We start from the raw sequence: 14,034 nt of genomic DNA, 5'->3' as shown, positions 1-14,034 counted from the left end.
TCAAGGAGAGAAGCCTTTTAACTCAGAACAGAATCTGTTCCCAGCTATTGTTCAATTAACGTAAAAGTATCTGGTTACCGGGCGTGTTGCATAATGCATGACAGCGTAAACCAAACCTTTTAAGTGCTGCCACTGAACTCCTCGATAACAGTGAAGAGTGAAGTAAATTGTTAATTTTTTTTAGAAGTCCCCTTAAACAAAGCTTCTTGAGACTGAATGAATCAACACTTTTGAGCTGAGACGCAGCCAAGGGATGTCCCTATGTGTGCTCGTGCTGATAAAAAATCTAGAAGGAAACAGAAAAAACCACATGTCATGTCCTCTTTAAGAGCCAGAAAAGCTGTCAGAAGAATTAAGATTAAGCCTCACGAGAGTCTGTGGGTGTGGAAAGTCACCAGCTAGCTAATATTAACATAGCTTGCAACAGAACGCTGTTGCTAGAAATAGGGCGATCGCATCACTACCACTAAGCAATTTGCATTCTGTGGACCAGCCCCTACATTCCTCCTGGCTCCTGCTGCCCTTTGGGCATTGTATTTCTGGACGCTTTTAGATGGTCGGTACTCAGACTTGGCTGTCTGGTTTCACCAGGAACCCACCAGAAAGAGGAAGCAGCAAGGAGAAGAACATTTGCTTTGTTTGCAGGAAAGTGACTGAGCTACAAGCAAATCTTTAGGCATCTGAGGAATTGTGAAGCTTCTAGACTTCATATGGTTGCTGACAGGGTGGGGCAGACGAGAACCTTCTTACTTTCCTCACCATGGATAATCTGTTGCCTCAGTCTAGATTCTCTTACTTCAAAAAATATCCTCTCCATGCAATTAGGAAATATTTATCGATGCTGAGAAACCAAAAAGCTGAAGAACAGGTATCATCTTGTTTATATTATCTTTAAGGTTAACGGATGTTTGCTTTTGGGTGTTGCTTTTACTATGTGCCTTCATGATTTTGTTTCTGCTAGTTTACATGTTTATAGGCTCCTGCTTGCGGCTATTCGGATTTAGCAATCCGAGAAGCAAGCAGGCTTGTGAAGATTTATTTGAACTTGGAACATTTGGATCCTGACATTAAGCTCAAGCTCTGTAATAAAACCATGTGCTTCTCCTTCTTCTGAATAGCTAGACCAAACTACCCAGTCAGAGTTAAACTGTAGTCTCCTTGATAATTTTCCAGGCCCTCAAATATAAATTTTAAACTATCCATATCTTGACAAATAAAAGGATTAGGCCCTAGAAATACACTTGTCTTCTCATCTGTACGGCCATGTATTTATGGCTATGTTAGTATCACCAGGATTTGCAAAACAAAAAACATTGTGTGCACTGTAAATATAATAGCTTCAAATAGATCACTAATGAGCGATGACAATCATTCAGAAGTAACTAGACACTTTTTTTCCGTGGAGGGCAAGGGTATACAGCACTGCAGTTTTCAGTCTTTTTAGCCAATCAAAAGTTAGGGTTTTTAGTAGTAGACTCTAGCATGTGGGAGTATAAACATTAACAAATTGGTTAAAATGTTGGATTACTTCTTGTTTAACATCATGCATTCATTCTATTATGTTGAGATTTGTTTCATTCTATCCCTTACAATCATCTATGAAAAGGCATTTCTAAAAACTGCGTTTCTGACTTGTACCAAACTGTAAGAAGAAATAGCTGTATCTGATCTATTGAAATCTAGTGGCTCATTTAGAAAAAAATATGACCATGGTGAAGGACAAATGTATAGCCACATAGAAGACCCAAAGAATCATAAACTGCTTGCACATCATGCTTGTAACTCATATTGCAAACTATATGGGAGATAACCATGGTGTTCTGTATCTGAATGAGGTGACCTACTTCATGAAATACTTCCAGGAAGTGAAAGCAAAGGTCAGCAGACAGAAAATCCTCTAATGATAGGTTTCCCAAAAAGTCCATGCTTAATTTGGAAGATGAAAATCATTACTACTGTTCCAGAGGAAACTGCTTTTGTGCTCTGCTTTGATGATTTTACAAGAGCTGGAACTTCAGATTGTGCCGAAGAAGGGGGCTGGGCTGGTCCAATTTATCTCCTACTCAGGCAAGGTGTCCTGATTATGAAAGAATCTCTTTCAAGTCTCAGCACTTGCTTGCTTTTGAAGAGGAAAGCCAGAGACCCGGGTGGTGGTGCTCTGAGATGTTGTCTGCCACACTCACTAAGGCAGGCCTCCTCAGGCCTCTTTACAGTGGGGAGCGGGGAGTGGCTGAAAGGGTAGGGTTGGAACTGCGGAATATGGATTAAGTGATTTTTTCCCCCTTTTCTCAGTGCTATAAGTTTTCAGAGATGTGTCTATAGTGATTGTGCAGTTTATTGTTTTGTTTGCTTAAAAATTGTTACAAAATGCATTCCAAAGAACATGAGAATGTATCCTGGATTCTTGGACTTGCACTGGGTGGGTGGTCCTATCCCCAGCTGACAACCATTGGGGATGACCTGGGAACGACTGGGAACATTGTGCTGAGTTTTTAACTTTCTATACAAATTGATGGAGAAATAAAAACAAATAATACATTCATTTCTTTTCTGAAACCAATTAATAGCTCTGCAGACAGACAGGCTCACAGAATTAGAGAAATTAGGTCAGAGTCAATGATGGCTAACCTTGAAAAGCTTGTTGGAAAGTTATAAAGAAGATTAATAACGTCTACAATTTTAGGACCTCATATTTGTTGTCTCTCTAATGCTTACAGTCCTGTAATACAGACTCTCATTATAAAGGTGAGGGAAGAGAGACAAAGACCTGAATCCTTGTCCAAGGCCACCCAGCCAAAAAGTATTGAAGGGAGATTGGAATTCCTGTTTGCCTAGCTTTAAACTTGACCCATTTGGGGGCAGCTGGCTGGCTCAGTCGGTAGAGTATGCAACTCTTCACCTGGAGGTCATGAGTTCTAACCCTACGTTGGTAGTAGAATTTACTTAAAAAAGAAAAAAAAAATGACCCATGTTACCATGCTTGATCTCCGAATGATCTATACCAACACAGTGATAGCAACATAGCAAACTGCTAACCTTTCTCCTAGAGACTATTTCTAATGCTTCAGATGTTCATGTCATAATTCTTACCCTAAGTTTGGTGTGATTAATTTCTTTTTAAAAAAAATTTTTTTTAATGTTTATTTGTTTTTGAGACAGAGAGACAGAGCATGACCAGGGGAGGGGCAGAGAGAGAGAGGGAGCCACAGAATCTGAAGCAGGCTCCAGGCTTTGAGCTGTCAGCATAGAGCCTGACATAGGGCTCGAACCCACCCACTGTGAGTTCATGACCTGAGCCAAAGTTGGATGTTTAACTGACTGAGCCACCCAGGAGCCCCTGGTGTGATTAACTTCTTAATATTTTTCTAAATTTGTATTTAAATCACTTTTTTTTAAACTTTTTTGTTGTTTTTATTATGCACTACATTAATATACTGCATAACCTTCTAGAACGGGTAGGTGAGCATAACCGAGTTATTTTTCATCCATCAGGAAAAGGCTTCCTTAGTCGATATTCTCCAAACACTTTGACACATAGTAACACATAACTCCAGAGATGCACCTATCTCTTTCCATCAAACTCCACTCATGTGAATAACAGGCAACCCTTTTTTCCTGGCCCTTGTTAGTGAACCAGTGGATGTGTGCAGTGGCTGTGCCAGGGATGAGCAAGCACGGGCCATGACACCTGTCCCAGGCAGAATCTCGAACCACACAGCACCACAGTTGCCAAGCAAATTACTTACTTTTTAACTTGTTTGTTTAGAAAGAAAATTTTATATAACTACCGTAAGTGGAAAACCACTGGCATTTACCATATACGTAAGAGAAAAATAAATAGAATAAAAACAGAATAATGCTAAGTTCTAGCCAGATACTGTTACCTTTGAAACCTCTGAGCCTGAAACCTACATTTAATGTAGTGTCTGCAGGCTACCTAAAATCTTCTCTTATGCCATCTAGCACCATTGGGTCCCATCCATGTTGTATTCACACACATGGGAGAATACTGTCTCAGGCGCACCATCTGTTTTCTCCACTTCTGTGCCTTCCAATACACTCCTCTCTGTAACCTAGAATTCTGTTCTTAACTTACAACTTGCCCACCTGGAGATCGCCTATACACCCTTCAAGACTCAGGTTAAATGGCTCCGTAAAAAACCTTTCTCCAACTCTGCTGGGAAGAGGGAAGCACAGCCCATCCTTTTCTAAGATATTCTGTCTGTGTCTAATAAGGTCCCTTACTATGTTGTATGTAGTAAGCCATTGCTTACATGTGTATATACATCACCCATATACATATGACACTGGGTGATTTCCTGTTCTTTGTTCTCTCAGACCTACCTTGGAGCCTGACACAGGCTGGTGTAGGGGTGACTCATGACACAGGCAGTTGCCTGTGGAGCACACCTCCTTTCTTGCCTCTACCCATGTCTTGATGGGGCCTGGAGGGTCCCCATAGATCCCAGTCATGGTCACTGTTACACTTGCCTTGTCCACAGATGCTTTCTTGTTTAAAGCTTCTCCTCAGGACTTTGCACTCGGTGTCATACAAACATGAAGGTTTGACCTAAGCGTTCGTTTGTTTGGTAGTTTTTGTTATTATTCCTATGGTGCTGGACCGATCAGTGGGTGGGCAGGTTATTTACCAAACTGAGAACAAGTATCTCATCCTTTGCATTCCTGAACTCTATTATAGCTGGCATTTCACAAAGCCAAGTCCCTAAGTAGGAGATTAAGGTCATTAATTAGATGAGCATGCAGAAGGTTGGGAAAATTAGACAATGAAACATTTTTGAACAGTATTCTTCAAATGGGGTGGTGGTGGTGGTGGTGGTGGTTGCAGGGACACAGTCTGAGCCTAAGTCAGCTCTCAGATGAGTTTGGGCAGGTGGGCTGAGCACATTCATAAGGGTATTTGGTTTCATGGGACCGGCCAAGGTCTGGCTCAGATGTAGATGTCTGAGTTTGTGAGAAATGAACAGGGCTTACAGGCAATGATCTCTTGAGTACTAGAGACCCAGCAGCCTGCTACATGATTCAGGTGACCAAGTGGGACACTGAATGAGGAAGGGAGAATTTGCTTCACTTCTGGGTAGACTCTAGACTTGGCTTTAGCCCAGTGAATCCTACAGAGGATTGAGGGCCCTATGAACCCCCAGGGAGTGCTGCCCTTAGAGGTTAGCACCACTGATAGAGATGTTATTCACGGATGCCAGCACCAAATGGTAAGAGAAGAGAGTTTGTGAGCTTATATGGGACAGTCTACTCTCTCTCCATTGGTGAGCTCCTCCATTCCCATGGCATCAAACACCACCTATTTGCTGACAACTCCCAAATATTTATCCCCAGTGCACTTCAGTCTTGTATACACAATTGCCAATTTGACATCTCCATCTGAATGAATGTGGATGTTGCAGACGGAATGAGAGAACTCACAAGCTCTGTCTTCAAACCTGTCACTCCCAAGGTCCATCAATCAGCACAAAAGCTCAAAACAGAAGCATGTGAGTCACCTTGGTACCTCCCTTTCTCTCCCTCACCTCTTCCTCCTTTGCAATCTTGTTAATAAGACTAGTCAATTCTACTTCTGAAATAGTTACTGAATCTTACATCTTCACCTATCGACCCTGCTACATCCTCTTCTCTAGCTTGGACCATTGCAATAGCACTTGAATTTGTGCCCCTACATTCACTCTTGTTACCCTACAATACAAGTTCTTTATAACAGTCAGAATTTTCTTCATTAAGTAAAAATCTTTTTCACCCCAGTGCAGGCAACATGATTGTTTTCACTGGCCATCTTAGCCCCAGTGCCAAACATAAATAAAGTACATAGTTGGTGATAAATTCATATAACTGAATGAGTAAACGTGGAGGTTGGGGAATACAGAGGCTAAGGATGCTATTATGCAGGTGAGGCAAGCGATGGTGAAAATAGGGCTATTTTTAGTAAACAAAGACTGGTGAGACCTAGGGAAAACTATGCAATTTATTTTATGAATGTGGAACTAGAGGTTAAGAAGTTTGCCCAAGGTCGCACAGCTCATTTGAATCAGTGCTGGGATTAGAATTTGGCCTGTTTGTCTCCCAGTTCAGTGCTCTTTCCAGTGTGTGTTGTGAGTCTTAGCAGAGATGTAGAAAAGGGGCAATATGACTACCAAGCAAAGAGATAAGGATTCTATAGGCTGAGTCCATACGGCAGGTAATGCCTGAAGGTCAACTTGTCAATAATAAATAAACCCCCCTGATGAAAGACTAAGACAAAGAAGGGTCTACTAGTTTGAGCTTTTGTCCATCAATTTATACTGCCCTGCAGCAGCCTTGCCAACTTGAATTTCTTCTTCTATGTGTTCCACAGATGAGGGGTCGGAAAATACAGGACGGTTAATTAATAGCCAAGATTTTGTGATGATCTGTGCTGATGGTGCTTTGCTCTCTTCAATAGAAAGATTTCTTTCCAGGGGCGCCTGGGTGGCTCAGTCGGTTAAGTGTCCAACTTCACCTCAGGTCATGATCTCGCGGTTCGTGAGTTCAAGCCCCGCATCGGGCTCTGTGCTGACAGCTCAGAACCTGGAGCCTGTTTCAGATTCTGTGTCTCCCTCTCTCTCTCTGACCCTCCCCCGTTCATGCTCTGTCTCTCTCTGTCCCAAAAATAAATAAACGTTGAAAAAAAAATTAAAAATAAATAAATAAATAAACGTTAAAAAAAATTTTTAAAAAAAGGAAAGATTTCTTTCCAAATAAGAAATATCATCTATGAGCTGACCTGACATGTCTTATTTAACAGTGAATCTGCTTAAAATAAGGAGATCAGTCTTTGGGGCCAGAGACATGTATAAAAACCATATTATATATATAGTGTGTGTGTGTGTGTGTGTGTGTGTGTGTGTGTGTAGTGTGTCTATATATATATATATATATATGATATTATATTGACATTACATATGTATTTATTGGAATTAGACCCTTGAACCAGTATAATATCATCTTCCAACAAAATTAATCCACCCAATTTTTTTTTACCATCCCTCTATATTCTTATCTGAAAATATAATCATGCTATTATTGATATCCTCATATAAATACAGACATCAGATATTGACCTGGATGAGACTGAATGCAGAGCTGACAGAGCTCTGCTTGGTCATCGTGTTTTACAGGATTCCTTAATCCCTTTGATTATTTAGCAACCTTTCTCACGTATAGTATGTGGAACATATTTATAAGTGATCAAAATGTAAAAATGACCTACATGGCCCCTCTATTATGCTTCCAGTCTCAATGAGTAGAAAGAGCTGATTCAAATGTTTATAATATGAGGCAAAAACCACACAGTGCAGTCACAGTGGGTATCTCTGGCTCAAGATCTGCTCTGATTAATCTGCTTAAAATGAGGAAAGTGGTCTTTGAGGACCAGGGGGCATGTACAGTAGCTGTATTTTAATTAAGGATTAGAACCAAAAAAGTTTTTGGAGGTTGTTCTAAAGTTTCTCTTCAATGGCTTAAGAAGACGTTTCTAGTTCAAACAGGGTCACTGGGTTTTTATTTCTTGCTGGGTTCCTTAATGAATGTTAACCTCAAAGTTGGGTTTTTAAATAAATATTTGGATTTAATTTGAACATTAAAAACTTTGTTCTTCATTTTGGCTCTTATACCTGCTCTGAATAACAATATAAAAATTAAGGACCCCCCTCATACTCTCTCAAAAATCTATGTTAAGATTTGAAAAGTCACATAAGGGTTTTGAGTGGCTGATGCAGGCCGTAGGTGAAATGATATAAGTTTCACCACAGCTTGGTTTAAGAATGTTAAGAGGTTTTAGCTCCTTAAAGTGAGTTGGTTATATTTTTAAAAAATTTTTAATGTTTATTTTTTTATTTTTGAGAGAAAGAGAGAGAGAGAGACAGAGTGTGAGTGGGGGAAGGGGGGAGAGAGGGAGAGAGAGAGAGACAGAATCTGAAGCAGGCTCCAGGCTCTGAACTGTCAGCACCAGAGCCTGATGTGGGGCTCGAACCCACGAGACGTGAGATCATGATCTGAGCCGAAGTTGGACACTTAACCAACTGAGCCATCCAGGTGCCACGAGTTGGTTATATTTTGAGAGTATAAAAAAGTCACCCATTTTTTAAAGCCTCTTTAAAAAAGTCATGAAATACTATTGATAGTACAAATGACATCTCATTTGCCCCTTGTCCTTGGGCTTGAGTAGGAAAAAAGCTTTAATCCTCCAGAACCAAGAGGAAAAGATTATCTGGGTAAAATGTAAGATAGAGGGCAGAGATTACACTCTACTTTTGTGGAGGAATTTGTGTGATTATATACAGGTAACATTGGCAGTTAAATGGCTATAATAATATGAAGCTGAACCTTAATATTTCTGACTATTAAATACGACATTTGAAGTTGAACTGTTTTGGGGCACCTGGGTGGCTCAATTGGTTAAGCATCCAACCCTTGATTTCAGCTCAGGTCATGACCTCACAGTTTGTGGGTTCGAGCCCCACATTGGGTTCTGTGCCGGCAGTGTGGAGCCTGCTTGAGATTCTCTCTTTCCGTCTATCTCTGCTCCTCCTGCACTTGCTCTCTCTCTTTCTCTCTCTCTCTCTCAAAATAAATAAATAAACATTAAAAAAAAAAAGCTTAATTGTTTTGTCATGGTAACAATAACAGTGTCCTCTATCTGAAGGGAGAAATTACACAGAAAAAAGAAAAGAGCTATTTATTTACCCAAAAAAGCCTCCAGTGGTTTTCTCCATGTCTTTGTCCATTCAGACTGCTATAACAAAATATCAGACTGGGTGGTTTATAAAACACAGACATTTTTTTCTCACCGTTTTGGAGGCTGAAATTCCAAGATAGAGGGGCTGGTGGATTCGATGTGTGGTGAGACCCCACTTCCTGGCTGCAGACTGCTTGTTGACTTCTCAGATGTATCCGTACATGGCAGAGAGAGACAAGGGAACTAACTCTGCAGGGTCTCATTTTTTTTTTTAATTTTTTAATGTTTATTTTTGAGAGAGAGAGAGAGAGAGAGAAAGCATGAGCAGGGGAGGGGCAGAGAGAGAGGGAGACAAAGAACCTGAAGCAGGCTCCAGGCTCTGAGCTGTCAGCACAGAGCCCAACGTGGGGCTTGAACTCACCAACCGCGAGATCGTGACCTGAGCCGAAGTCAGACGCTCAACCGACTGAGCCACCCAGGCGCCCCTGCAGAGTCTCATTTTTAAAGGCAGGAATCCCATTCATGAAGGCTCCATCCTCATGACCTAATCACCTCCCAAAGGCCCCTTCCGAGTACCATCACCACATCGGAGGGTAGGGATTCAGCATGTGAATGTTAGGTGAGGGGACACAAACCTCCAGTCTGTGGCACTCCATAACCTGTAAGATGCCTGAGAATTGTAACTGTAGCTTGCATGAAGATGAATGACTTCCTAGTCAGCACTCACGCTCTTGTGCTTCCTCTCCCCCAACCCAGTCTTCTCTATCTGAGAGAATGGCACCATCACTACCCATGCAGGCAGAGACCTAAGAGTCCTCTTTGGCATTTTTTGCTCCCTTAGTCAATATCTAATTTATTGCCAAATCCTTTCAATTCTATCCCTAAATATTCCTTCAATCAATCTGTCATCTTCTCTCTCTCAGCACCTTAGCCCAGAGGCCTTCATCACCTCTTGTCTGAAATACTGTAGTAGCTTTCTCATTGGTTTTCCTCTATCCACTGCTGGCCCGTCCAATCAGTTCTTCACACTACAGGAGACACAAACCTGACAGGAAACTCCCCAGACCCATGCTTATGTTCTTTCATTGGCTTCTACTCATTTGTACAATAAAGACAAAGTTGCTCAACATGGAAGGCCTTGCGTGGTCTGGCCTTGATCCTCTCTCCTGCTGTACACATACCTTGCCTCCTTTTGCTCTCTGCACCCCAACTACAGTGCCCCTCTTCTATTTCTTCCTGTTCCCCTGCCACTTGCCAGCCAGGGTCTTTGTTCTAATTGTCCCCTCACTATCCTCCCTTAGTTAATATCTACTCTTCCTTCAGAACTTAATTCAATCTTAAGACCCTTAGGGAAGGCTTTTCTGATTTTTCCTACCTTGGAGGCATTGTGTAACTCTCCTTTGTTGTACTTATCTCAGTAGTAATTTTGCATGTATTTTTTAAAATGTATTTATTATTTGAGAGAGAGAGAGAGAAAGAGCGTGCACAGGGGAGGGGCAGAGAGAGGGAGAGAGAGGGAGAGAGAGAATCCCAAGCAGACTCCACGTTGTCTGCACAAAGCCTGATGTGGGGTTCAATCCCATGAACCGTGAGATCACGACCTGAGCCAAACAGTCAGTTGCTCAACCAGCTTAGCCACCCAGGAGCCCCAATTTTGGATGTATTAGGAAGACTGTTTGATACCCAGTATTTTCTGGATGACTAGCAAAGTGCCTGTTGGATGAAAGGCACTGGATATAGGTTTGTGGAATTGGTTCATGGGATGGGGTTCCTGGACATCAGTGGGGAAGGGATTAGGAGGATAATAAATGCTATCCTGAGACAGAAGTGCTTGAAAGGATCCTAGATGTTAGCTTTTGAGAGGAAGAAATTTAAGATATGATTGTTTTCTATATGTATTTGTTTATTTTTGTGTGTTTCACAAGACCTATAAAGCTAATTTGTAGAGAAAAATGGAGGTGCACTTGAGACATTCCAGAGGAAATAACCATAACTAATGGGAAAAATTTCAGGGAAAGGTTGTGATACAATCATAAGGATGAATTTTCTAAAAACGAGAGGGAAGGAATGGGCTACCATTTGTAGAGGGCAGGGTATCTCCTTGGGAGATGTTGTAGTGATGGTTTCTCCATCATGAAAGAGAAGATTAGGTGACTTATTAGACCCCTTCCAGTCAAGGACTCTAGTGCAATGAGCAATAGAGAGGTGGACAATTCAGATACCTAAGGAACAAAGACCAGATACCGGTACATAGTTAGAATTTGTTTGTTTTATTCGGTTAGTGGAAAATACTCCTCAGAGCATGTTTCTCTGGAATTTGAGGCCAAAGAAGACAGAATCAAATGTCTCTGGAGATTCAGGTAGCATGTACTCCTCTATCAAGGAAGGGAAGTGTAGCTACCTCCAGAAAACACTTCTGGTGAAACGCTTATACACCAGTGACCAGCTTTTCTGAGCCTGATTGACCGCTGAACTACTTGCACCCATAGTTTTATGGGTTTTAAAATACCCTCCAGTATAAGGATAAATAACTAAGTATACTTATGTTGTCATTGATGAACAGGGACACTGAGAAATTTTAGGTATTTTGTTATATTTTAATCACAGCTTTTTTTTTTCTTTTCCTTAATATCAAGCCTCTTTTACCTTCCACTCCCTTTTCCTACATTTAATGCTGACATTACATGCTTATTATGGTCCCTTCTGAAGGGGTTCCATCCTTCTTGTCCACATCATCATAGGTCATCTATTACTTTTGTGAAGTGTTAGACATGTCTGGGAGATACCTGGATGCTGAGTTGACTTTTGAGGTATTTCTAATCCTGTTATCTGCTCTTAAACTTTCCTAATCTACTGTACAGATGCCTTTGAAACACAGGAGCCAGTAAACGGATAAACACCAAAACCTTTATCTTTGAAATAAGGCCATTAACTCAAATGTAAAACCCATTTTTATGAACTACAATGTAGCTTCTTATGCACATTCCTAAATTTGCTACCCTATTCCACTTCTCAGTTTGCCTGCAACACTTTATTTGCTGACTTTTATTCAGAATGGAAGATGACGTATTTTCTCACCTCATCCGACAGTTCTATGCTTTAACAGAAAAAGAAATGAACTTCCCACGTATGTTGTACTGCTCATAATTTGCTGTGAAGGGAGCAGGAAAAAACGCTGGAATCATTTTGTCCCTGCTCATCCTAAAGGCAGCATATTAGTAAGGCTATTTCAAGATATACAACTTGGGGCACCTGGGTGGCTCAGTCAGTTAAGCAGCCAACTTCGGCTCAGGTCGGGATCTCACAGTTCGTGGGTTCAAGCCCCATGGCGGGGTCTCTGCTGTCAGCACAGAGGCCTCTTCAGATCCTCTGTTCCCCCCTGTCTCTGCCCCTCCCCTGCTTATGCTCTCTCTGTCTCTCTCAAAACTTAAAAAAAAAAAAAAAAAAAAAAAGACATACATCTTGGATCATGCCTTCAAGAATAAGGAACTTTACATTTTTATTAAATGGCTTCCATGTGTCAGGAACTTGGCAAGTTTCTTTACAGACATTGCCATTTAATCTTCATAATAACTTTACAAAATTGGTGGTATTATCCTCACTTTATGGATGAGACAACTGAGGTTTAAAGAAGTGGGATCGCTGGAACATACTCATAAGCTATGGCAGAAGGTTTTAGCTCCAGGTTTGCTGGTCTGTCTGACTCCAAATCCTGATTCACTATCTCATAATGAGCTACTTCCCACAGATAGTGTCCCCTTCTCCCCTAATTCCCCTCACTCTTTCTTTAAAAATAAAACCATTGTAACTACTCTGCAGGGAAAATACCTTAAATCCTGTTAGGTTGAAATCCACATTTTTGAGAGGTATTAAAAAACAAAAGTCAGCTGAGTAAATTTTAACTACCTCACGTAACTGCCAATTCATGAATTGGGCAGTATCCCACCCAGCAGGTAAAAGCTCTGTGGGGTTGTACAAAACGAAAGACTATTACAGGCAGAAGGGAGAGGAACAGGAACACAAGCTAGTCAAAGGTGGATTATGGGGCGCCTGGCTGGCTCAGTTGGTTAAGTGGCTGACTTCAGCTCAGGTCATGGTCTTAGGGTTTGTGAGTTTGAGCCCCATGTCGGACTCTGTGCTGACAGCTTGGAGTCTGGAGCCTGCTCTGGATTCTGTGTCTCCCTCTCTCTCTCTGCCCCTTGCTCATGCTCTGTCTCTCTCAAAAATAAATATATATATATTTTTAAGTGGATTGGTTATGGCTAGGTTATCTTCCTTCAGGGGACAGCAGGGCTCTATCAGACAGATTACCTCACTAGTGGTAATGATTCCAGGATGACTGATTTATGATTCCATTCCTGGGAGATGCTGAAAGTGCAATTAAGTTGGGTATTAAGTCTCAGCTCGGTGACATGGGCTTAGCATAAGTGACTCCATTTGGGGCCTGTTGTCTCTTTCTTAACAATTCCCCCCTTTTGATAAGATTTTCAGCCTGAGAGATGTGATCCAAATTTAAGGCATTGGTGCCACTCCTAGCCACTGTTCTGAAGTTCTCGAAACTTTTGCCGATCTTCTGTGTGGTGTTTACACATTGTGACATCTTTCTGCTGGATCTCTGTGGTATTCACTGGTCATGACCTCAGGTTCACTTTTTTTAAGTTGGTAATTCTCTTTGTTCCTTTTCTGATGTTCAAGTCTTAGGGAGATCATTTGCTTGTTGGCTAGTGGCTGGGAACAGGCATTTAAAGGTTTTGAGACAATATAGCACACCAGCAAGGCTACTATGAATGTTATAAGCAGGATAATTCCCAATATCTGGAGTGTGCTTTGGAGCCATGGTCCCCCAAGACTCAAACCAATCAAAATCACTTTTCAAACTCACAAACCGTGAGATCATGACCTGAGCTGAAGTCAGCCGCTTAACCAACTGAGCCAGCCAGGCAACCTCAGAAGGAGTCCCTTTTTTAAGCCAAGTGGCTTATTCAGTGATCTTGTGTAGCCTTTTCATCTTCCTCAGAAGTGTTAATCTGAGCGCAGCAGGTGGTATTTGCTACAGACACCTCCTGGCTCAGCTGAAAGATAATCAAAGGCTATTCTATTATCAAGAACAACCTTGGTCAGAGAGTCTAAGGATTTTTGTGGCACAGCTATTGCTTTAGCAACAGATTCTACAATATCCCCAAGAGTTAAGGAGAGGTTCTTGACCATAGCCTCATTTCCACTTACTCCCAGCCAAGAGAACAGTGATCTACCAGTGGAAGCTAATTTTGAATCATGGATGCCTTCTGGTAATTTCCAGTTTAGTCTGTGGC

At 41.4% G+C, this 14,034-nt stretch overlaps 1 protein-coding gene and 1 pseudogene across 2 annotated transcripts in view; one reads left to right on the top strand and one right to left on the bottom strand.

The window, feature by feature from the left end:
* The first annotated feature begins 425 nt into the window (after window positions 1-425).
* ATP2C1 (ATPase secretory pathway Ca2+ transporting 1) overlaps window positions 426-14,034 on the top strand; it is a 173,516-nt gene continuing 159,907 nt past the window's right edge. For both annotated transcript variants that reach the window (XM_019810711.3, XM_011286227.4), the window contains exon 1: window positions 426-868. In XM_019810711.3, coding sequence (XP_019666270.1) covers window positions 761-868 — 108 coding nt within the window. In that variant the 5' untranslated portion in view covers window positions 426-760. The remainder of the gene's footprint in view (window positions 869-14,034) is intronic.
* LOC105260931 lies at window positions 3,334-4,473 on the bottom strand (annotated as a pseudogene).

The sequence above is a fragment of the Felis catus genome, chromosome C2 (assembly GCF_018350175.1).
Source record: "Felis catus isolate Fca126 chromosome C2, F.catus_Fca126_mat1.0, whole genome shotgun sequence".
Lineage (NCBI taxonomy): Eukaryota > Metazoa > Chordata > Mammalia > Carnivora > Felidae > Felis > Felis catus.
Note: the sequence above shows the minus strand (reverse complement) of the source record. Positions and strands in the feature narration are given on the sequence as shown.